This window comes from Puma concolor, chromosome D1, assembly GCF_028749965.1.
Source record: "Puma concolor isolate L17-30 chromosome D1, mPumCon1.1.hap2, whole genome shotgun sequence".
Taxonomy (NCBI): domain Eukaryota; kingdom Metazoa; phylum Chordata; class Mammalia; order Carnivora; family Felidae; genus Puma; species Puma concolor.
Genome location: NC_141676.1, coordinates 105,537,500 through 105,560,707, shown reverse-complemented (window position 1 = coordinate 105,560,707; position 23,208 = coordinate 105,537,500). Strand labels below are relative to the sequence as shown.

The 23,208-nt window shown below is 51.5% G+C and overlaps 1 protein-coding gene and 1 long non-coding RNA gene across 21 annotated transcripts in view; one reads left to right on the top strand and one right to left on the bottom strand.

The window, feature by feature from the left end:
* NCAM1 (neural cell adhesion molecule 1) overlaps positions 1–21,302 on the top strand; it is a 314,921-nt gene extending 293,619 nt beyond the window's left edge. For 4 of the 20 annotated variants that reach the window (XM_086679089.1, XM_086679094.1, XM_086679093.1 and 1 more), the window contains 6 exons: positions 1,957–2,081; positions 4,899–5,076; positions 14,862–15,069; positions 16,042–16,158; positions 17,189–17,995; positions 19,516–21,302. In XM_086679089.1, coding sequence (XP_086535215.1) covers positions 1,957–2,081; positions 4,899–5,076; positions 14,862–15,069; positions 16,042–16,158; positions 17,189–17,995; positions 19,516–19,636 — 1,556 coding nt within the window. In that variant the 3' untranslated portion in view covers positions 19,637–21,302. Of the gene's footprint in view, positions 1–1,956; positions 2,082–4,895; positions 5,077–7,585; positions 9,990–14,861; positions 15,070–16,041; positions 16,159–17,188; positions 17,996–19,515 lie in introns of those variants that run through there. The other 16 variants (XM_086679088.1, XM_086679109.1, XM_086679092.1 and 13 more) reach the window with 5 other exon arrangements.
* LOC147576968 (uncharacterized) lies at positions 1,405–3,088 on the bottom strand. The gene is made up of 2 exons (XR_015241349.1): positions 3,041–3,088; positions 1,405–1,642 (listed from the first exon to the last, which is right to left on the bottom strand). It is a non-coding gene; the product is annotated as an uncharacterized LOC147576968 (long non-coding RNA).
* Positions 21,303–23,208: the final 1,906 nt, after the last annotated feature.

Sequence of the window (23,208 nt, the reverse complement as noted above, 5' to 3'; positions counted from 1 at the left end):
ATGAGCTCTCCCAGTCAGCCTGAGTGCAGGACTTGTGAGGCTCACACCTGGAAGTCCCAGGCCAGCCAGAACCAGTCTGTCCCCTGCATTCAGAGAACAGAGCTATCCAGTTCAACTGTGCCTACTCCTGCCATCTGTGACTGTGCAGACCTGCCCGGTTCTGAAATGTCCTCCACTTTGTTTGAGTTCCTTTCTAGCCCTGGATATTTACAATGATATAAGACACAACTGTTGTCTAAGGCTTAGGATGGTCCAAAAGAATCTGAAAAGCATACCTGCCTTGACATTATCGAAACCAAATTCCTAAGAATTTTCCAAAGAATAATTGGGACCAGCAGCTGGATAGCGACATGAAAACAGGACAAGTCTTTGCCTAAAACCTTGCCTAAAACCTTGTCCTTTTTTTCCTGTTTTTTTTTTTTTAATTGCTGATGGAGGAACACCAGTTACAAGCCTGACTTCCTAAATCACCCCTGACATTAAGGGGATGCACCTTCCCTGTCAGCTTCTGTGTGTCCCCATCACCTAAAGGTGCACAAGGATCACCTTGGGATCTTGTTGAAACCGAATCTGCATGTCTAAGGAGCTGCCACGTGGGGTTCGTGCTACAGGCCCAGGCTGAGCAGCAAGGGCTGGCCAATAGCTTTCCCTGTCTGGTTCCTCCTTGTCTCAAAGTGGGGAGCAGGACACAAGGCCAGTGTGAGGTTCCCAGAGTAGCTGAATGAGGAAGGTGGGCTGAATGGCTTTGCCAGCAGCCTTGCCACAAATGGCCAGAGGTATACCTTGGGGTGATGAGGTCCAAAGCCTGGCGACAAACCTTTCTGGGTTCTTTGGTCACATGTCTGTGATTCTGTCTTCCAGTGATTGAGCCAGGACAACCCTCCCAGAAGGTGACTTCTTGTAGGCTCTCCCAATTTTCTGTCTGAGGACATGAAATCGACACAGAGATGTGTGTCTTTGAAGGAAGTGCAGAATTCCCGAATGCGTTAAATCTTCATTTTAACTTTTCATACCAGACATTATCTTACCTCATTACTCCCAGTACACACTAGTGAAACAGTTTCTCTTAAAGAACGTCGGCGTCTTATTTACTGAAGAAGCATCCCACCTCTGGTAATTTGTCCGTACCGAGCTCACCTTCCTCCTCTGTCTCGGGTTCACACGAGCTGAGTGTATACCACAGGTAGAGACATCGACTTTTTTCTGTTGAGAAATGCTGAAGCCATTTTTTCCCTCTCTCTGCTCACAAACAGAAAGACTTTCATGATTGTTACTTTAAACAAGGTACCAAGGTTTATCACTCAGGCAGTTGAGCCGTAAATGCAGGATGCTTACGGGAGACTTGCCCGTGGCAAATTGTGCTTTATTTAATCACACCTGGAAACTTGTCATGTTTTTATATGAATGAGTCTAAGTAATGCAATTTAACTCATGGAAAGCTGGTCACAAGAATGCAGTGTCATTCCGTCCCCATCAGGGATGGGTCCCCCAGCCCCCTGAGATGAATCACGTATCCAGGGAAGAAACTGGCTGCTGTGAAGAATTATTTTATGGGTGTAGGTTTTCTCCTTTAAACACTTACGCACATTTGCCTGTATTTCAGGCTGTTCCTCAAAATGCATCAGGCTCATCAAAGTAAAATCTGCAGTTGTAAGAACAGCAAAAAGGAAATGCAAGCACCAGTGAGAAACAGTTTTTAAAAAATCCTGTTTCTAAAATGGTAAAAGGACTGTGCTAATAGGGTTTCCCAGAACATTCCCAAAAGTCACTCCCAGTTTGGGGCTAAGTCTGAGGTATCTCACTGGAATCTGAAGTTTTATATTTATTGCTTTTTAACCATTTGAATTTCTGAGAAAGCAAGAAAGAGCCCAGCCCCACCCCATCACTCCATCCCATTCTGGGTTGGATTTTCTTCGTGTGGGTGAATATGTCACATGAATTAACTGGCTGTTTCAGGGGAACCCAGTGCACCTAAACTCGAAGGGCAGATGGGAGAGGATGGAAACTCTATTAAGGTGAATCTGATCAAACAGGATGACGGCGGCTCCCCCATCAGGCACTACCTGGTCAAGTACCGAGCGGTGAGTAGCTCCTGTCCCCCTTTTCACCTGCTTCTGCAGCTGTCACACCCACCTTGTTGGGGCAACAGCATGCACATCCCGGGGGCCAAGGAGGAAGTAGTGCAGGACAGAGTCCTTCTGTGTCTTGCAGGGCTCAGGGGCCCTGCTCAGGGTTTTAAATCCCAAGATCGACCTACAGCCATCAGGCCGTGTCTACACGGGGATCATTTCAAAACCTCTGAAATGAATGTGGCGACAGACTCATACCCTGATTGATTTTTCTGCTTCTTGAACATTTCTACAAAGTGATTTTGCAATTACCCGGTAGCTTCTGCATATAATATACTGGTATCTCATAATCAGGACATTTGGTAAACTGTATTATGGGCCAGGCACTGTGATTTTCTCCCCACGAGAACCTGATGAAGCTCTTCTTATGATCATCTGCCCTTTACAGAGGAAGTACTATATCCATTCAGTAACGGCCTGATCTCTCATGCCTGGGTGGGCAGAGTTTGAATCCAGGTCTGTCTGCAGACCCTGGGCTGTTAGCCCCTGCCCTAGGCTGCCCTGCCATCCCAAACCATGGTATTCCCACCTGCCCCTCACAGCTACCTGAGCTGTTCTAATCCTGCTAACGGTGAGCTTGGCCCTGAACCCTTTCTTCCTGGTTTGCTCACCATCTAAGATTTCTGTCATGCCGCCTGTCATCTCCATCCCCCAAAATGAGAATCACTCTGTTTCTCTGGTTTTAGAATGATACTTGGCCACTGCCAACCAGAGTCAATTGCTGAGAGATTTAGAGGCAGAATGTGAACACTGGGAAGAGTCTCTTGCTAGGATTTCTTACCAGTAAGAGATAACGAACCAGAGAGCAGTTTTCTTTCTTCCAATCGCCCCCAAGAAAGGATTTTTCAAGGAAGTTGACTTACTCCCTCTCTTTTGATCAGCCCCCACTGAAATGATGTGTGAGCTCTTACCTGGTTGGGCCTAATGGAGAGTCATTACAGCAGAGCCCTACCAGGCACACGCCCCCCCCCCCCCACCCCCCTGCCAGCTGCTGGGCAGACCTGTCATTCCACTCAGCCCTTCCTCACTCAATTGTGAAGTCAGGCATGAGCCTGACATCAGATGAAGAGCCTCATCTAACGTCTCTAAGGCCCAGCCTAGAGACATCCCTGTAAGAGCGACCACTGTGGCTTCCTCGCTGTGGAATAGGATGCCAGGATTGAGTGGTGGCCCAGCACAGCCCGCAGGAAGTAGACTGTGTGTCTGGCCCTTGTTATGCTCATGTGGCCCAGACAGATGGGTTCTGGTTTCAGCTTTACCACTTACCAGCATGCCCAGTCTTCCAAAACCTCCATTTCTCCATCTGGAAAATGGGGATAAAATAGTTTCTTACATTATTGTACAGATCAGGAATAATATAAACAAAGAGCCTGAAATGTGCCTAACACTTGGAAACCCCCCGTACATGGTAACAACAATAATTACCCTGAAGATGCCGGCTGGGTCTGGAGACACCTCCCGTATGAGGCCACCTGAGATGTCAGTTTTCCAGAAGAGCCACTGTGGCTGTGTCAGGCAGGTCTGTATTAAAAAGACAACGGGGGGTGGCCCCTGGGGGCTCAGTCAGTTGAGCGTCCGACTCTTGATTTCGGCTCAAGTCATGATCTCATGGTGCTGAGATCTAGCCCCGCGTCGGGCTCGGCACTGAGCATGGAGTCTGCTTAAGATCCTCCCTCGCCCTCACCCTCTGCCCCGCCCCACTCATCCGTTCTCTCCCCCCGCCCACACACACAAAAATATAGCAGGGACAGAACACCAAGATATGATAGCCTTACCTGCCCTGTGTTCGTCTGTCTTGCACTTCAAAAACTCAGTGTTTGCTAGATATCATTAACATGTTGTTAATATTTTTATATAACACAATATTTGCTTTATATTCTGGTTGCCTCTTTATTATAGAGTTTGCCAAGGAAAGGAGCCTTTCAGAGAATGAGAATACAGACAGGTGAATTTCTTTGTTTTAAACTAAACGCGGGCCACATGGCTATCTATGGCCACATGAATGTGCAGCCTGACAAAACACTTCACGGGCTCTTGGTAGGGATCCAGTGAGAAAATTGTGGAAAACCTTAGTACAGTGCCAGGCAGATAGCAAGTGCTCAATAAATCGTACTTTTTAATTTTTCTTAATGTTTTGTTTATTTTTGAGAGAGAGAGAGAGAGAGACAGAGTGCCAGCTGGGGAGGGGCAGAGACAGAGGGAGACACAGAATCAGAAGCCGGCTCCAAGCTCTGAGCTGCCAGCACAGACCCTGACTTGGGGCTCAGACCCACAAACTGTGAGATCATGACCTGAGCAGAGATCAGACACTCCACCAACCTTGCCACCCGGGCGCCCCTGATCCTTTTTCTTTTTAATAAAACAAATCGATACAGTGTTTCTGTGTCCAGGAGGGCGAGTCACAGTACCTGACTGAGCATGAGCAACATCCTGAATCAGACAAGAAGCTTCTTTGTTTCTTTACTCTTCCAGGGTGTCTGTGCACGTACGCGGAGCACAGCTTGGCAGATGGTCCCTGCGCCACACTGCTATCTGCCGAGGTCTGTGTGTTTGCAGACACGCAAGGGTGACCTCCTGACCTGTGTAATCCTTAGGGTTTTTCAGGCTAGTAAATAATGCACGCCATGTCCTATCAGTGGTTTTTCTTTTTATTAGTTTGCACCAATAGTTAGTGACTCCCTTGAGTTCTTCCAGTTAGCTGGCCTCACCAGCATTTGTATCTCAACTTTCCTGGTGTCTTGTGTCCTTCCTGCCGGTTTCTCCCAGAAGCTCTCCTCGGAGTGGAAACCGGAGATCCGGCTCCCATCCGGCAGTGACCACGTCATGCTCAAGTCCCTGGACTGGAATGCTGAATATGAAGTCTACGTGGTGGCTGAGAACCAGCAGGGAAAGTCCAAGGCGGCTCATTTTGTGTTCAGGACCTCGGCCCAGCCCACGGCCATCCCAGGTATGACCGTCTCTGCTCTCTGTGAGTCTCCCGCTTTGAATTAATGCACCAAAGCTGCACCTCCTAATGCGCCTGAACAGCCCCTGACAACTTGCTTGCTTCCAGCCATCCTCATGATCGGTCGCCCATGCAAAGCTTAGTTTTGCTTTGTACCTATCTGTGCAGTGGGTTGAGATGTACTGGACCCCCAGCAAGGCTTGGCCAAGCCTCCTGGGGCAATGGTCCTGTGTCATTCAGCCTTGAAGGACTGATGCTGAGCCAGTCCACGAGACCCCTGAGATGGGAAAAGCCCCACCTCCAGCCAAGCCTTGGAGGCTGGTTGAGTAAGGATCTTGTTTTGAGACCTTATCTACCCTCTGCCATTTCCTACAAGGACCACCCAATTGTTGAAGCGCTTTCTATTTGATGCTTGCTTACTGCACAGTCATGTTCCAGATCTCTTCTCTGTGGGGACCCCAAGAGAAGGAAGAGACGGTGCCCAATTAGTTAAAAAGCCTATCTTCCAAGGGCCTCTCAACTGAAACAAAGATTAAATTGAATTACTTGAAACAGAGCAAATGAGGAAAGTAGATGCTTGGAAACCCCATCTGTGAAAGGCAGTCTGCTGGAAACCGTGATGCAAGTGGTTCTCCTAGGAGATGTAGAACTGTTTCTAGGGACCCGGGACCAACCCAAGTGTGGGAATAACGTGGGAGTTCTGCTTGCTGGCCCACCCACCTTGCCGCTGATGGTTAGTCCCCTCACTGACCAAACCCGCAGAGCAGAGAGAGATCTTCAGCCCCTCTCTGCTTTCCCAGATCACCCCAAGGCCAGCCTCAGGCAGGAGAGGTGGGCATAGACCATACAGCTGCAGCCTGTTGAAAAAGGGCCCCACAAACCCTCTGCTGTGTTCAAGCATGGCAGGGAAGATGTTTCGGTCTCCCAGTGGCCTTGGTCTGGCCCCATCATGCCTGTCCTCTCTCCAGTGCTTGCCTGGGTGCTCTGTTCAGTTAACACAACAGCACCTCCCAGCAGGAGGGAGAACAGAAAGGGTACGGCTGCCTGGGACACAGGCGTGCATGTGTGCGAGTCAGTGCAGCAACAAAGGCACCAGTGTGTGGTGGCCGACTGTTGTGTGTGCGTGAGTGTGTGTGTCCAATAGACCTGTTGGGGCCTCCAGGGAGTTGACAGGTGGGTCTCGAACCACAGATGAGACACGTCGATTGGACCTACCCTCTGCATTCTCAGGGAGGCTCCTTAGTGCAGATGGTCAGTGGTAAAGGCAAGGCATTTGGGTGTGGCTGCAAGAAACGCTCTCAAGACTGCTTAATATGATGTCCACATGGGGGTGGCCCTGCCAACCTGTGCCCTCTCTTTCTTTGTGCTCTTTGGTCAGCTTTTCATTGAAATCGACAGTCTAGAATGTATCCAGATCTGCCCAGCCTTTATGGGACACTTAGGAGCTGGGGGGTTGGGGTGGGGAGAAGCTCGAGCAACCCCTTTTCAGCAAGACGGACTTCTGGTGGCACTTGTTGCCTGGGCTAAGTGACACAGGCAGGTTGCTTGGACGTGCTGTGTCCGCATGTTGGGTAGTGCCCACAGCATCAGCTCGTGGGGTTGGAGCAGGTGGGGACACTGTGATTCAGATACAGAAACAGGAGAAGATGTTGTCCTCCAGGGCCCTGCCCAGTGGTCAGAGGCGTTAAGGCACCCCATTAACCGAGAGACGGTCGGAGGGACTGCTCACCTACTGCACGCGTATTAAGAGGAGGTGTCTCTGTGCTTAGTTGGACTTTCCTGGCCATGGCGTTGGGATCTGCGTATAAAGCCTCTGAACTACAAGATGTGCGCTCGTGGTGGGATTCTGTGGTCAGTGCGGTAGCAGAAGGTGAGGGGTGCAGGCGAGATCGTCTTGAAGAGCGACCGGGTGGGGGCCATGGCGCAGTGGGAAGACGAGTCCCATATGTCACTGAAAAAGCACAGTTTGCTGCACACAGCGCATCTCTCCCGCTACGCGTAGAAAGCTCTAGAGGCCAGGAGGCTGTGGGTAAGCTCGTTGACTGCCCCTCAGAGGCCTTGCCTTAGTCGAAGGTAACACTCTCCTAATCAAACTCTTGTACTTTACTGTGGAGGCTCTGTTCTCTCACTGTAATTTCATTTGCTCGCTGACCCCTAACCCCCGAATTCACCCTGCTGTGCTGCTTGTGGCCTTGCTGAGCTTTGGAACTGGCCTTACGGGAATAATACTGTACTGAACCCTTCCCTAACCTTTGTCAGTCTAATTTACTAAGTTGAATTAACCTTTGATTCTTGCGTTTTCTGTATTTGACCTAATTTTTTTTTCTTTTTATCTATTTTTTTTTCCTCTGTTTCTGTCTCTACCTTCTCTTTCCTTCTCTCCCCTCCTCCCCTTCCTGCGTCTGTCGTCACACATGTCACGTTGGACGTGCGTCACTGGGACATCCCCACTGCCACATTTGTTTTTAAACAACCACATTCTCTCTGGGCTCCCATTGCTTGGGACCTTCAGCGACCTTGGGAGGCTGCTGTGCGTCCTACACCTTTGTCTCATTGCTTCTCTCTGCAGTGACTCTTCTTTTGCTCTGTTAGGAATTTGAACACAAACACACACAAATTAAATTTGCTTAAATGCCCAGTTCCCATGAGAATGATCAGTTGCCCCCTTTGGAAGAACCTGTCAGGACCGCCACGGCCACGCCACCAAGTGCTCTGTGTGGAAGAGGAAGGTTTGGTGATTGGAAAAAGCTGGACCTCCAGACATTTTACCGTTCGCGGATACTTCCATGCTGCTTCACGAGGAGTTTGCCCCCTTTTTGAATGGCAGTACAAAAATATGTGGGAGCGCTTTTCTTTAAACGCGGTTTTTAGAAGAGCATCATGCTAGTTTTACAGAGAAGTTTCTGCACATCTCTGCTACTTGTTGATTTTTTTTCTTACCTGAACATGATGTGGCAGAGAAAAATGTCTAAGTACCTCCTAAAGCTTGCATCAGAGTGTCCACATCACCACGTTTTCCCTACCCCATTCCAACCCCGTGCTCCCCCTCTGCCCTTCAAAAAAGCAGTGGGCGCTGCTTGCCTTGACATGCCCGTGGTCAGGGGGCCAAACCGCTCTGATGCATCTGGGCATTTTGCTGACATGATGGGCAAAGTAAGTCACCCTGTTGCCCATGCAGTGGAAGAAAATGGATTCGTTAGGCATTTTCCGGGGCTGAACAGATGTTCTGGGGGGCACGGTGGTCCTGGTATTACAACCAGCCCCTTATGCTGGCTCTGCGAACAGGACCAACCTGTGATATGCCCAATACCAGTCAGCTTTGAAAGATGCACGTCTCCCAGTTGGAGTGATAATGGGACTGCCTAGCAGATTAGCACAGAGCCTGCCTTGGGGGTTGTGGTCCCACAGTGACCCACCGTGTCACATAACCATCAGCCCCCAGGTTAGAAGTATCCACTGCAAGCCCAGCATGGGTCACGCACTCCGCGACCCCGCACATACTCACCAGAGCAGATGGGTGGGGAACAGGCCCCTCCCAGAGTGTCCCCACTGCGAATCACTCAGCCTGTCGTACTTCCCCAATGCCCTGACCCCCGCCCATATTGGTCAGTGACTCTAGTGACATTTAGAAAATTCTGGTGAAATCCAGCTAGTCCTCTCTGCTCTTGAGGGGGCGTCCTCTCCACGTGCCCAGGAGAGAAAGATCAGTGTGTTTGCTAAAGTCTCACATGGAGACCCAGGCGGGTCCTGCTCAGTACCATCCTGTACATGCTTGGGGATGGACCCTCTGCTAAATAAAACCTCCGTCCATTGTGGTCACCTATCATCCTATACATCTCATCTCTAAACATCCCACAGAAGTTTGATTTTTGTTCTTTTTGGTTTATTTTTTAGTTCCATTTGGTTTTTTCTAATGTTTGAAGACTAGTCTTTCCCTTTGGGAATCCAAGGGACCCCGTGGTCTGCAGGGCACGGCTGGTGGTGTTGGTCGGCACAGGCCCGTGTCCCCAGCGCTCACAATTTAGAGGCTCACGCACACACACTCTTCCAGCAGCTCAGGCAGGTAGCTAGCGCCTCTTGCCCCGGCCCTGTGCACCCCCAGCCCCATCTTGAACCTCTCTGCCTGGGGTCCCTGACCTGCATTCACACCAGCACAAGAGAAGCAGGCATGGTTCTGAGGCTCAAGGCAGAGCATTGAGGAGAGGCACCCGGGGCCTCTGGGCCTGGTGTAAAAACCCCAGGTCAGTTAGAGCTGCAGGGAGGACGAAGGAAGGAGAGATCCATCGTCACCCAAGTGGCCCGTCACTGTCCTCCTGGCCTCTGGCATGCTCTTGATATCATCTTAGGCAGAAGTCACATGTTCCCCTAGGGGGGGCCCCGGCCTGGCCCCAGTCCCGCCCCTAGGGAAGGGACAGTGTCAGTGTTTCTGAAGGGACTCCTCAGAGATCTAGTCCCAAGCGTAGGGAGGCCTGACAGAGCCCTGTCCCCTCAGCACAACCCCGGGCGAAGCATGCCTCAGCCAAAGGCACTTTGAGGCCACTGCAGCCCCATGGCTTATAATGGGATGCCTTTCAAGAGACAGTGTTAGGGCACATCCACTCACACTGGACACCGTCCTCAGTGATGGCTGTGGCCCCCAGCCCCACCGGGAATCCCCAAGACAGCGGCCCTTCGAGCCCCCACAGGAGTAAGCACTTGCCGCCTCGCCGGGCTCTCCCAGCCGCTGCGCCCTGCTCAGTGCTGCCCGTGCCCCCCATGCCGCGGGGTTTCTCTGCTCCTTTCTGGAATATTTATATGGCAGGTTTGGATCATGTATGTTACTAATAAGAATGCTAACACTGTTGTGTAGATAATCAGCGAGGCCTTTATGAAGTTTACACCTTTGCATTATTAAAGGAAATAACAGTCCACGTGAACTTACCGGCGTGCTTTGATTTTATTTAATAGCTGTGTGTCCTACCAAGTGTCCAAAGTCCTTTCCCTCCTCCACCTCACATGTACCTGAATAACTCTGATTACCCCAAATTGTACCCCAAACTTGCAGCCTGCTGCATGGAGTTTTAGAAGAGGAGAGGCTTTCCTTTGCCAATGAGGGGCTATGCATTTGGCTCAGCTATCCTGAGAGCTCTTGCGGGTCACTGCCTCCTTGAACTTTCCTAGTCCCCAGCAGACAGGGGGATGAGGGGAAAGTGCCTTTGCGGAACCAGGAGCTGGTCACTTTGGGGTCAGGAATGCATTGTGGGCCATCAGACATACAGTCTCTGTAGCCAGGGCTCCTGATGTCACTGCCCCCATTAAAACCCCATAGCAGAGGCTGCACAGAGTGATCTTGTGATCAACAGAATGCGAGAGAAGGTTCTCATTGGCAAATCCTATTCTGTTTGTAGTCACACTTAGTAGGACTCTTTCCAAACTTAAGACCAGCTGTCTGTTTCACAGCAGATACTGGGAGGGAGGAAGCAGACGTGTGAGAGGTTTGCAAGTGAACCTGAACTCCCGCTCAGTGGGAAGGGCACCTGGCTGCACTGAGGTCCCATGACACAATGACTCAGACCCATCTGGCGTCTGTAAAATGTGAGACCCATCTTCCCATTTTGAGGCATTTAAGGGAGCTATATGTAGGTCCCTGTCATGGGGCAGCCAGCTCCCCAGTCAGTGCCAGCCTCTCCCATGCCAGGAACCACAGAAGATGGACAGCCTCACTTTCGCAGCATCACCATTCGGGTGGCTGTGACCCTGGAGGTTATGGAGGAACTGCTCCCAAGAAAGTCTGTGCGTGCAGATGTGGGGTGAGTCAGTCACAGGAGGCCAGCGTAAGGTCATGCAAAGACAGAGCCCTGGAAGGTTTTAATTTTTCCTTTTTTATACAATGTTACGTAAGGTGTAGGAGATAACCTATGTCCTCCTGGCTCTCCTGAGCTACACAGTTTTGTAACATCCCCCTAGAGGTAATGAATGCTGACTTTCATACCCTCTCATCTATTTCCCGGTGTTTCCCTTACGTACAGCTTCTTTTTGCAAAAGGTGCACACACCCTTTCTCTAGCTTAAGGAGCCTCTTACTTCCTCTGGAAGTCTGTACTCTAAGTGGTGAACTGGCTGGTCCTTTTTCCTTCAGGGACAGTCTCTGCTCCCTCTCTCCATACATTCAGTACGTCAGTTACGTCACTATGACCACCTCAGTGGTCAGGGCCACGAGGCGAGACTCCACAGCTCATCCGTGGGCCAGGAGTCATAGAAGCCACTATTATTCACTGTGACCCAGGCACAAGATGGCCTGGAGACAGCGCTCCTCAAACTCTGCTATGTATAAGGATCACCAGGGCCGCTCGGCCACACCCAGATTTCTGAGCATCACCCACAGAGATCCTGATTCACTAGAACTGGGGAGCCCCAGAGTCTAAAGCACCCTAGAAATTCTGCTGCAGGTGACAAACATTATGCTAAAAGGTGTGTTTATTTTTCACATAAAAATAAAATCCCGAGGACCAGTGAATAAAAATGGGACCCACTGAGTGTTCTAGTCTTCCAAGGGAAAAGTCGTCAGTGCAGAGGACCTGTACCGCGTGCAGGGTGCTGGACCGCGACATGGGACGGCAGGCTCCCGTGGTTGAAGAGGGTGTGGAGACACCTTCTGTCCCAGGCCCTGCCCAACACAGGAGCCTCTTCCAGAGCACTAGGCATCCCTGCCAAGGGTGTCCAGGCACAGGGTGCTTGCCTGCCGAGGCAGCTCACACTGTTAGCTCCCTCTCGAGGGAAGCTGAACTACCCCGACCCCTACAGTTTCCATCCAGCAGTGATACCAAGTAAGACCGCTTCCATTTCACGACACATCTGTAAACATCTGGAGATGGTGTTCTCATCTCCAGACTAAACACCCACTCCTCTTTTTGACAAATATTCTTTGAACATTTCCTATGAGTCGGGTTGTGCTAGATGCTGGGGAGAACTAAGAGTACCCTATAGAACATTCTGGAGAAGACAGCCAGATAAAAAGCATGCAAGTGAACAGAAAGTGGCAGATAGACGTAAGAAGAGAACAGATACTCTACTACTCTATCTACTCTGCGGTAGATACTGGGCAGAGTGAGAGATCAGGGGACGGAGGGAGAGGGCTCTCCAGCAAGGTGACATTTGAGCTGAGGCCTGTAGGACAGCAAAGAGCCAGCCAGGAGGTTACGGGGCTGGAGGGTTCCCAGAAAGGAGTCAGCAAGGACCTGAGGCAGGAATGGGCTGGGTATATTCAGCAGGTAGGATGAAGGCCCTGGCCTGGAGCACAGGGATGGGTTGGGGGGAGGGGTGCGGGGAGCGGTGCCATGAGTTACAACAGAGGTGTGGGAGAGTGCACGACATGTGTAAGGCCTTTAGGCCAGGAGAAGGGAAGACCGCTGCCCTTCTTTCTGTCTCACGTCACCGGGGTCTTTGTATCCTCTGGCCCTTCCCCTGAGTGTGCCTGCAGAAGCCAGGCAGCCCTCCAGCCAGGTCTAACGAGCCCAGAGCACAAGGTGGACAGTGGCTGCCTCTCACATGCACAGAGCCCCCTTTCCGTGGACCATTTGTCCTCTTCAGAGATATGACTGGTCCCCTAAAACCACGCTTATGTGTAAACCTCGGAATGTCGAGTTTATGCCACTGAGTCCAAAAATACAAACATTCTCCCCTCCCCCAAATACTTTAGGCTCCTTCCTCGGGAAGCAGGCACTCGACACCTATTGGGCACCGACGTCAGGAGGCGGCAGTGGCTGGAAGCCACTGTCATGGGATAGAAAGCCCAATACTGGTAATTCCTCCCTGTTCGGGGAACCAGCTTTGGGATTCTGAACATCAGGAAGGCTTGCGTGCCTCTGTGCTTCTTTGGGTGGAATGTATGAGGAGCCGGAAGAGAAGAACGAATGCTCTCTTCTGCTTTTGTGAGCTGCTAGGGAAAAGACCTGCTCTAGCGGATCACGGGGGCCAGCCATCAGTTTCCTGCTGCCGAAGTCCAGAGACAGCGTGGCTGGAGCTGGGTCCTCTGAGCACAGAGGCCTTTGCCAGTATTGGAACCTTCCTGGGAGATAGGCTAAGGTTTTCAGTGCAGGTTGGATGGGACCAGCCAGCAAGCCTGAGGAGGAAACACTGGGAAGCAAGACCAAGGTCCCAGAGAAGCCAAAAATACTCAAGAATTTGAGAGTCTTCTCCAACTATAAGGCCCAAATGCACCCTGGGTGCGAGAAATGAAGCTATGAGCAGTCGTCTGTGGCCTGCTGGCCTGGTGGTCTGTACCCTGAATTAAACTTTGAAACAGAGGCCAGTGGGGTGGGACCACCGCTAAAGAGGCTCCGCGATACCTGACCAGGGACCCCTGGGCAGACGAAAGAGTGCTCCCAGGAACACAGACTGCATGGAAGAAGAAGACTGGGGCCTGTCTGAGCACATGTCACCTCGGACTACACGTTCCTCCATTATCTGGTGTGCTGTGTGGCTAACAGGCCACCGGGCCTGGCCTGGGGCTCAGCAAAGGCACAGCAAGACCCAGACCGTGTTGGCCACAGTTCCCGCCTCTAGTCGGCAGACCTGGGGGATCCCAGTGGGTCCTGGCAGCACAGGAAGCTTCAGACAAGGTCTGGTGGTGGGGTGGAGCAGCCAGTTCTTGAACTCTATCCTTCCAGAAGAAGAAAAACGAAGCAGACATGCTCGTGTTTCAGTGTGATGTCATTGGCTCTGGCTTATGGGCAGAGCTCGCTGCCCACAGCATGACCTCTTATCTCCCAGACACTGGGGTGGGGTGGGGGGGGAACCAAACAGGGGGCCACCTCAGGCAGCTAACATTGACACAAGGGGGCCTGGGGAGCTGGGGTCCTTCTGTGATACCACCAACACCCCCGGGGCCCTGGGGAGTGCGACACAAGTTGAGTCATTCAAAGAGAGCCCAGCCAGAACGGGCATGCTGTGGGCTGCTCAAGTGGGAGAATGTGTCTGTCTGTAGTGGGCACAGAGGACCTTTGCCCTGAGTGTGAGTGTGCCTGTCCGTGTGGGTGTGCATCTCTGGGTGAGTCTGCTGGTTTTCCTGAAGTCTGATCCAAGTGTGCCTGAGCTCCCAGATGGTGAGTATTCCCAAACCTTTCACCCTGGGCAGACCTCCATGTCTCCAGAGTAAATGGTCTTTGTCTGTCTCCCTGGGTGCAGTGAAGAAGGATAAGCTATGAAGCCAATGTACACTGTCCAAGGTCAGGATCATCTAGAGCCGTCCTTAAAGAGGAGGAGAGGAGGTGGGGTCGTGTACTGGGCATACTGTTGTGCCTCGTGCCAGCACAAGCCCAAAGAAAGCCTTGGGAACCCTGTGCCACCCCATTTGGGACCCTGTCCCTGAGCACTCCCAAGAGCCATGGTCTAGCCTGAACCCGGTGACCACCACCTGCCTGCCTGCTTCCCTGAGCTCAAGAGGAGATCAGCTAAGGATGGGGCTGGGGGAGGCTCGGAGACTGAGCGCAGGGGTGGAAATACAGCTCCTGGTGCCCACTCCTCCCGACTTGTGGGAGCCTCATGCCCCTACCCCCTGGTCTGTGAGGTAAGGCTGCCATCCCGCCCTCTTGAAGATACAGAGAGACTCTGTTGTCTCCACACCGGGGTGTAGAAAGGCCCCACGGAAGGTGCCACTCTTGACACAAATGCCACGACTTTGTCCTATAGGTGCTACCCCACCCCCAGGGGCTGTTGCTCTGCAGGGTCCAGCAGTCTGCACGTCAGTGTATTAACCACCAGCCATCTCTCTCTCTCTCTCTCTCTCTCCCTCCCTCCCTCCCACTCAAGCCAACGGCAGCCCTACATCAGGCCTGAGCACTGGGGCCATTGTGGGCATCCTCATCGTCATCTTTGTCCTGCTACTGGTGGTGGTGGACATCACCTGCTACTTCCTGAACAAGTGCGGGCTGCTCATGTGCATTGCCGTCAACCTGTGCGGAAAGGCTGGGCCCGGAGCCAAGGGCAAGGACATGGAGGAGGGCAAAGCCGCCTTCTCGTGAGTGCAGACCTAATTGCCACTGCTAGGGTCTAGGCTCTGCCCTGGGCCGGGGGGCTTAGCATCAGAACCATCTCAGTTTCCCCATTTGGAAACCCCAAAGGTGGAAAAAAAGCATTGGAGAAATGTTTCCTAAAACACAGTCTTTGGGGATTCCTGTTTGAAAAGCTAACACTTGGGCCCAACCCCACATCTAACGTATTAGAATTTCAGAGAAGGTTGAAAATCCCTGCATAGGCCAAACTGAGGGAAATTTTCAGAGCTAAATAAACTTGGAGGGGACCTGCCGTAGCATTGGAGACACACACTTGCCTCGCTGCCGTTCGTTCATGTCTTCATTCATTCAGCCATTCATATATCACTCAACAGATATTTACTGAGCAGCTAAAACAGGGCCAGGCTCTGTTCCCAGACACTAGGTTACACCTGCGAACAGAACAGGTAAAACTTCCTGTCCCTTTGGAGCTGACCATCCAGATGCTGTCCCCTCCAGCATCTCTGGAAAAACGGGTCCTGAGCCAATGAGCAAGAGGCTTCACAGACTCACCGGGTGGACCTGAGCTGGAGTGAGGTGAGAAGAGGCAGAGCAGGGAGTAAGCTGTGAGTGCCACCACAGGGCAGGCACTGTATGTAAATACAGATTATCTGAGCACTTCTCTGTGCCAGGCACTGTGCTAAGCACTTGACATTCGTTGTCTCAGTTAATGTTTCCAACAGCCAGGCAAGGTCGAGACTGTTGCCTGCCCCATTTTACAGATGAGGGGACGGAAGCCAAAGCAAGCGAATCCAATGTTCACGGTCACACAGCTAGCACGAGTGGGAGCTGAGGCTCGGGCCCTTGGGCTTGAGATGCCCATGCCCCCACATCAACTTTGGGCCAAACCCAGGAGCCCTGAGCTGTAGCCGGCTTCCCCAGGAGCCCCCTTCCTGCCCCAGCAGGCTGGGATCGAACCAGCAAAACTCTCTCCACAGGAAAGATGAGTCCAAGGAACCCATCGTGGAAGTGCGGACCGAGGAGGAGCGGACCCCAAACCACGATGGAGGGAAACACACGGAACCCAACGAGACCACCCCGCTGACGGAGCCCGAGTACGTGGGTGGGGAGGGGCGGCACTTTGGCCGCAGAGCCCCACACTCACCTCATCGCCTCACCCATGCCTCGCCTCCCATGCCTCCCACCCACCACTCCCAGCCCAACAATGCAGCCCAGATTCTGGAGCCCTTGGCCAGAAATGCCTGAGCCCACTCTCTCCCTAGAGAGAAGGCATTCCTGGTTCTGTGAAGAGCCTGCAGATGCTCTGAAAGGGTTCCAGGGGTGAGCGGGATCTCTAGACCCTATGCCCGAGTCACACGCACATTCTGGAAGTGGCCGAAGGGGACACAACCGCACTGAGAGAGGCTCTGAGCTTTGAGAGGCTCAGCAGATTCTGTGTAGGATTTTCAAGAGCTCTAGGGTTTTCTGCGCTCTTCCTGGAAGGGTGAGAGGAGGTGGGGCGCGTGGAGCTCCCTGACCCTTCTGTTCTCAGAAGGCTGGGGGACCCTCAGTCAGAAACCGCGTCTGGCCGAGGCGATCACGAAGGCTGGCTGTCGTGAGTGCTGGGGCTTTGAAGGGAGTGGAGTTTAGCGCGGATTTAGTTTAAATCTCTGGCTGGACAACCCTCGACTGCTAGGGGCCTTGGGAGCACTCTTTGTCTGCCATATTCCCGACCTTCCCCATCAGTTCCCGTGGAGCCCCTAGGACAGCAGGGCCCATTCCTCGGGGTCCTTGACGCCAGCAGTGGCGGACGGCGAACTGAGGCTCGCCTCTCCTGGAGTTGGGGTGCAGGCAGGGGTCAGACAGGGCTGCAGGGAGAGGCAGCGCAGGGTAGAGAGCTGGAGGGGCATCAGCAGGGAGGAAGGGCCAGCAGGTCTGTGTCTCCTGTCTCCTCTTCTGCCCGCCTGGGCGTGTGCTTCCTCTTGCTGTCCTCGTTTCTCTGTGGGCCTGTGTCCGTGCCTGTGCGTCACTGCATGCCCTGCCCACGACCCCCTCCTTGGCTGCGGTCCCCCTTCCCCACGCCCGCTTCTCTGTCTCGTCCCAGCTTCATTGTCTATTCTCTTCTACTTCCTGTCCTCCCCACAGGCTGCCGGCCGACACCACAGCCACTGTCGAGGACATGCTGCCTTCTGTCACCACCGTCACCGCTAACTCTGACACTATCACCGAAACCTTTGCCACTGCTCAGAACAGCCCCACCAGTGAGACCACCACCCTGACCTCCAGTATTGCCCCCCCGGCCACGGCCACGCCTGACTCAAACTCTGTGCCCACTGGCCAGGCCACCCCTTCCAAGGGGCCCGGCGCCACCGCCTCCTCCCCTCCCCCAGCTTCGGCCCCCAAGGTTGCCCCCCTCGTTGACCTGAGCGACACCCCGGCCTCAGCCCCTGCTGCTGGCAGTTTGTCTTCTAGTGTCCTGGCTCACCAGGGGGCTGTGCTCAGCCCCAGCGCCCCTGCCAGCGCGGGGGAGGCCTCCAAGGCCCCTCCCGCGAGCAAGCCGAGCCCCACTGCGGCCGGGGCAACCAGTCCCCTAGCGGCAGCGGCCGCCCCTGCCACGGCAGCCCCGCAGGCCAAGCAGGAGGCCCCCAGCACCAAAGGCCCGGACCCCGAGCCCACCCAGCCCGGCGCCGTGAAGAGCCCGACCGAGGCAGCAGCCACGGGCCTCACTAGCCCGAAGAGCGAGGCTGCCTCCGTCAGCGCCACAAACCCTGCCCAGGGCGAGGACTTTAAAATGGACGAAGGGAACTTCAAGACCCCAGATATTGACCTTGCAAAGGATGTTTTTGCAGCCCTGGGCTCTCCTGCTCCCACCGCTGGGGCCAGTGGACAAGCCCCTGAGCTTGCCCCTTCCACTGCAGACAGCTCTGTTTCGCCTGCACCAGCAAAGACCGAGTACGGCCTCTCTTTGTCTGCTGTCGTCGGGTTATGTCCCGTGGTGGTGTGCGTCTGTCTGTGCTGTGCTGTGTCCTTTTTGTTAGATGTGTCTTCAGCCTGTTCCAGGGCTTCTCTTTTGCAACTGTCAACCAGGGGGCTGGGATGAGGCGGGGACAGAAGGGGGGCAGGCAGCCGCCTCCTCACTAATTAGGCCATGTTAATTACGTCTTCTCCTTATCATCGTAGCAGCGACTTCTGTTTTCCCTGGCGGGGTGGGGGGGGAGCCTCGCAGTCGGGCCCCTGATGAGCGTAGCTTGGGAAGCGAGCTAAGGAGGCCAAGGTGCCCTTATTGGCCACCCTGGGGCCCACAGACAGTGTGTTATCCAGGGTCCAGGCCGAGTCCCCACCAGAACAGCACTGTTAACGCAGGAAGAAAAGAGGCAGACCCCAAGGCCCATGTGGGGAGAGGATGTGGTCCAGAGGGCCCTGTCCCACTCCGGCCCCAGATACCCCACCCCCTCACCCCCTACCCCCACCACCACCACCTACTCTTGCTTCTTCTGACCTGGAATGTCTGGGAACAGTCAGAGCTCACAAGCACCGAATGACTGTTGGGTCTCCAAGTTCAAGGGCAAGTCCTTAAACTTAGCAGGTTTCTTAAATATGATGCCAAAATGCAGTTGGAACTGGGGTCTAAGCCTGCTTGCCCCAGTGCATCCTTAGATCAGACTTTCACTCCTGAGACTGAATAAGGCAGAGCGAGACCTAGGTTTTTACAGAGGCTCCTGTGGCTGCCCCCACATGAGTGGTATGCTGCCACCAAGAGCTGAAACAGGACTGTCCCCAGGAGCCCTGAACCCCAGGAAGTAGGACTCCTCTATCCCGCCCACTCAGCACCCCCTAACCCCCCTACTCCCCTTGTCCCCATGTGTAGCGTGACATCCCAGTCTAGCCTTTCATGCCACAAAAAGCTGCCTCAGTCACGAAATTTTCTCACCCTGGCCAGGCAAACCACTGAGGCATCACCAGGAAACACAGAGCACAGGGTGTGGTGGGAGCAAGGACAGGCAACAGCAAGGCAGTTTGCAGAGGGGCCCCTGGAGTCAGTACTGGGGAACCAGCCCAGCATGCCCCATTTATACCAGTCTGACTAATTATACCAATTATACCGATCAGGGTGAGGAAAAGGCCACATCTGCTGCCCCCTTCCACCACCCCAGGTAAGGCCCCTGGGCCCCTGGCATTGGATTAGGGCTGGAACAGAAAAGGTCTCATTCCTCAGATTCAGTGGCTCTCAACTTTGGCTTCATTTTAGAGTCACGTGGGTGCTTTTAAAAGTCATCATGCCCAGACCAATTAAATCAGGATTTCTGGGGGTAGAGCCCAGGCACCAGTGATTTTTAGAGCTCCCAGGTGATTCCAGCGTGCAGCCAAGGATGGAGACCATTGCTCTAAGCGGGAGCCCCTCCCGAGGGACTGGCTGAAGGGTGAGTTACTGTAGATTGTGTTCTCACTGCTGTTTTCCCAATTCTCTGCAGGAAGGGCCCCGTAGAAGCAAAGTCGGAGAGCCAGGAGACAGAAACGAAACCAGCGCCAGCCGAAGTCAAGACGGTCCCCAATGACGCCACACAGACAAAGGAGAACGAGAGCAAAGCATGATGGGTGACAAGAAATGAGCAGATCAAAGTAAAAAGTGACACCATAGTTTCACCAGAGCATTTCCAATATCACACACACACACACACGCACACACACACACACACACACACACACACCTCATTCCTCTAGTGTCTTTTGCCTTTAAAAAAAAAAAGTAAACAGATAAACAGGGGATCTCCTTTTTGTAGGTTTATAGAAAGGGTTCCTTTGCTGCGCACTCACTTGTAAGAAAATGAGACAAAAAGGTTAAACCCACAGCCAAACTAGGACACTCCGTTCCCTGAAACCATTTAAAAACCAAACAAAAGGACCCCAAATTAAGAATCTAGGAAGCTCAGAAAGAAAAAAAAAAAATCTAGGTTCAGGAAGACCGCACTTGGTGTTGCCCAATTGGCACAGACCAGTTTCAGAGAAGTGCTTCCAGGCACTAAGACTAACGAATGAACAAAGTCCAAGTTTATTTTTATACTTTGAGTCGAGTTTGAACTCTGTAAAACCCCATAAATAAGTTATAATTTCTGTTCACTTTGTATTTGTTCAGTATGCAAAGTGTGTCACCCTTTCTAGCTGAATTCAATCCCCACGTAGACTCTCGTTTTGTAGGAAGAAGGCCAAATTGCAGCTTCTGGGGGCAGATCTCAGTTTGCAATATTCGAATTTCTTTCTCCTTCCTTTTCTCTCTCTCTCTTTTTTTTTTTTTTCTTTCTGCCATCTTTGTTTTCCAGTGTTTACAAGTTGACAACTGTTTGACTTTGGTTGTGTTTAAATGTCCATGTAAAATAGCTGCCTTTTTTTTTTTTTTTAAAGTTACAAATACTGCCTAGAGGCGGGTAGAGTCATCACAGGCTTGTTTTCGCACAGGACAACTTTACAAACTATGATTGTTTACAGTGGCTCCCCTCCCCCACCCCCACCACCCCCATTCTGATTTGAAATTTTTGCCTGTGTGCAACTCAGGTGAAAATCCATCTCGTTCTGTAGTGGTTTTGCTTTTTTTTTTTTTTTTTTTTTTTTTTGGCCCTTCAATTCTTTTTGTATTTCCTTGGGGGTTAGACCACTTTCTGATTAGCCACCACCTGCCTGTATCTGTGAAAAAGAGTCTGCCCCCCCTAGGCATCTGCATCCCCTTCCTTTTGAAGGACTCCTTAGGCTTTGTTGAATGAAGCAGAGAAGATTGTATAGTTGGGGCTGGTCTTGGTGAACACACATTTTTACCCCAAACATCCCCTTTTTGTAGAAAGCCAAATAAAATATATACATACAATTTCCTTTTGAGCCCAGAATCTAGATTTGAGCGGAAGAGCATGTGTGCTTCAGGGAATTAGTGTCTTTTTTTGGAAATCTGTTGAAGTAAAGTAACATCGGCCTTCTGTTCACTTAGGCAGCATTTATAGAAACAAAAGAAAAAAAAAAAGCCAACTGCTGTCTGGAGTCATAACACAACTTTCCTGGATCGGAAACCAAGTGGGGAAAAAAAAAAATACAGAAACTTTAAGGGGGATGGGAGGGGGGAGAAGGGAAAAGCCAGCCCTTTGTATAGAAATTTTGCTTTTTTTTTTTTTTCCTCATTCTACTTTAGAACTGCAAGCTTGTGCACTGTGGATGCGTGACTATTTTAGTGTGAAACGTGTTTTTGTCATAGTATTGAAATAAAACTTCAACATAGTTTGGTTGTGGAAGGTATAGCAGATAGTTCAGAAAAAAATATTCAGGAAACAAGAATAACTCTTAAAAGGAATTGAAGCCTTTAAACAAAGAAAATGAAGTAAGCGTGATTTTGATGATGAAGAGGGCGCTAATACGCGGAAATCGGCGCCCCGGCATGCGCTCCTGTCCCACGGTACAAAGCCGCAAGAGGTTAGGGTGGCGAGACCTCTCCTGAGTCTGTTCTCCGGGCCACACTCCCCAGTGTCCTGACACTTCTGCGGTCTGATCAGTGACGATATGCGAAGATTATAATTTCAAACTGTGAAAAAATAATGGTCTTGTCATTTGCTAAGTGTGGGGTTATTTTGCATTTTCTCAGCTCCTGGGGATGGAAACGGAGGACCCCATGCACCCAGCCCCGGCCCCTTTGATGGTAGGGCTTGCACAAGTCTGTGGTTCAAATGCACGGGCCCTCAGGCATGAGTAACGTGCAGACAGTTCTCTGAGCACATAGCAGAATGGGGGCTCCTGGGTGCCCAAGACGGGGAGGGCCCAGCAAGGAGCAGCAGGCTAGGAATCCCACCGCCGGGCTGTCCATGGAATCAGTGGCTCATCTTCTGATGTTCCTGGCGTTGACCACCTAGGCCAAGCCCGTGCTATACCTCACCGAGAACTGTGCATTTCACGCCAAGTGGTTGTGATCAGGCACACTGACTTTGGTTCTGATGGTTAGGAAGAGAAAGAGGTATAGTCGACCCTCAAGTAACCTGGCCCGGGGGCAGCTGACACCCCTCACCCACCCAGAACCCTGGCTCTGCCGTCAGCTGGCACCCAAGACTGCCCACCTTTTGGTCTGCCTCTCTTTCATTATACATAGATTTCTCTCTGCATGCATGAGCTTTCCTTTTTCTTTAAAAAAAAAAAAAAAATTCTAAAAATTTTAAAAAAAGCAAAAACAGACAAACAAACAAAAAAACCCAGAGCAATGCTTTCTCTAAAATCAAAGAGGGAGTCACTTTATTTTCAAGATGTTCTATCTTTTATGTTAAGAGATAAAAGCTTATAGTTTTCCTTTTTTAATTTTTTGAAGGCGGGATCAACTCTACCAGTTTCCAATGTCTATGTGTCTATATGTGTATGTGCCATACATATGTATTCACATAAATAGCGGCATGGCCAAGTTCTTCTGGAGGGGTTTCCATGTGCCACGCACAGGGTCTCTGAATCCTGGAGGGCCGTAGTGTACATAGTGCAGCTTCTGAAGTGGGACTGTATTTTCACACTTTTCTATGGAGCCCTTCCAAGTCCCAGGTTTTCACTCGAGGCTGTCTGTCTGGATGGTGGTTTTCAGACCTCCATTAACATCCCTACCCAGCATTCCCTACTTCGGGGGCCTTCTCTCTTGTTATAAACTTTTTACCAAGTGAAAACATCAATACCACCTTTGTTTCCATTCTCACTGGTGTAAATACTGAGTACTAACTGAGAATTTTGACTTTGCATTCTGTCAGAATACTTGTGTTCAATAAAAATTGAAAGAAAAAAAAAAAGCTGTTCGTGGTCAACCTGGGATTTATTTCGATTCAGTGAGAGTCTATCAGGTGAATCATATGGGGAAATGCCAGGGGTATTTCTTTTGACCTTGTGAACAAGGTCAGTCAACTCAGTGTCTTGAGTTCACATTCAGTTGAGTTCAAGGTCAGTTAAACTCAGTGTCTTGAGTTCACGTTGCCTGGATGATGGTTTACAATGTTTTCTCTCGGTTTGTTAGAGGAATCCCGGTTATGAGAATGGCCAGCCATCAGATTCGGACAGATTTCATTCAAATCCTGGTTCTGCCACTTCCTTGTTGACCTTGGAAGAATTCCTTAATCTCCTCAAGACTCAGTTTCTTCTTTTGACAAACAGGAGATACCAAGCTAACT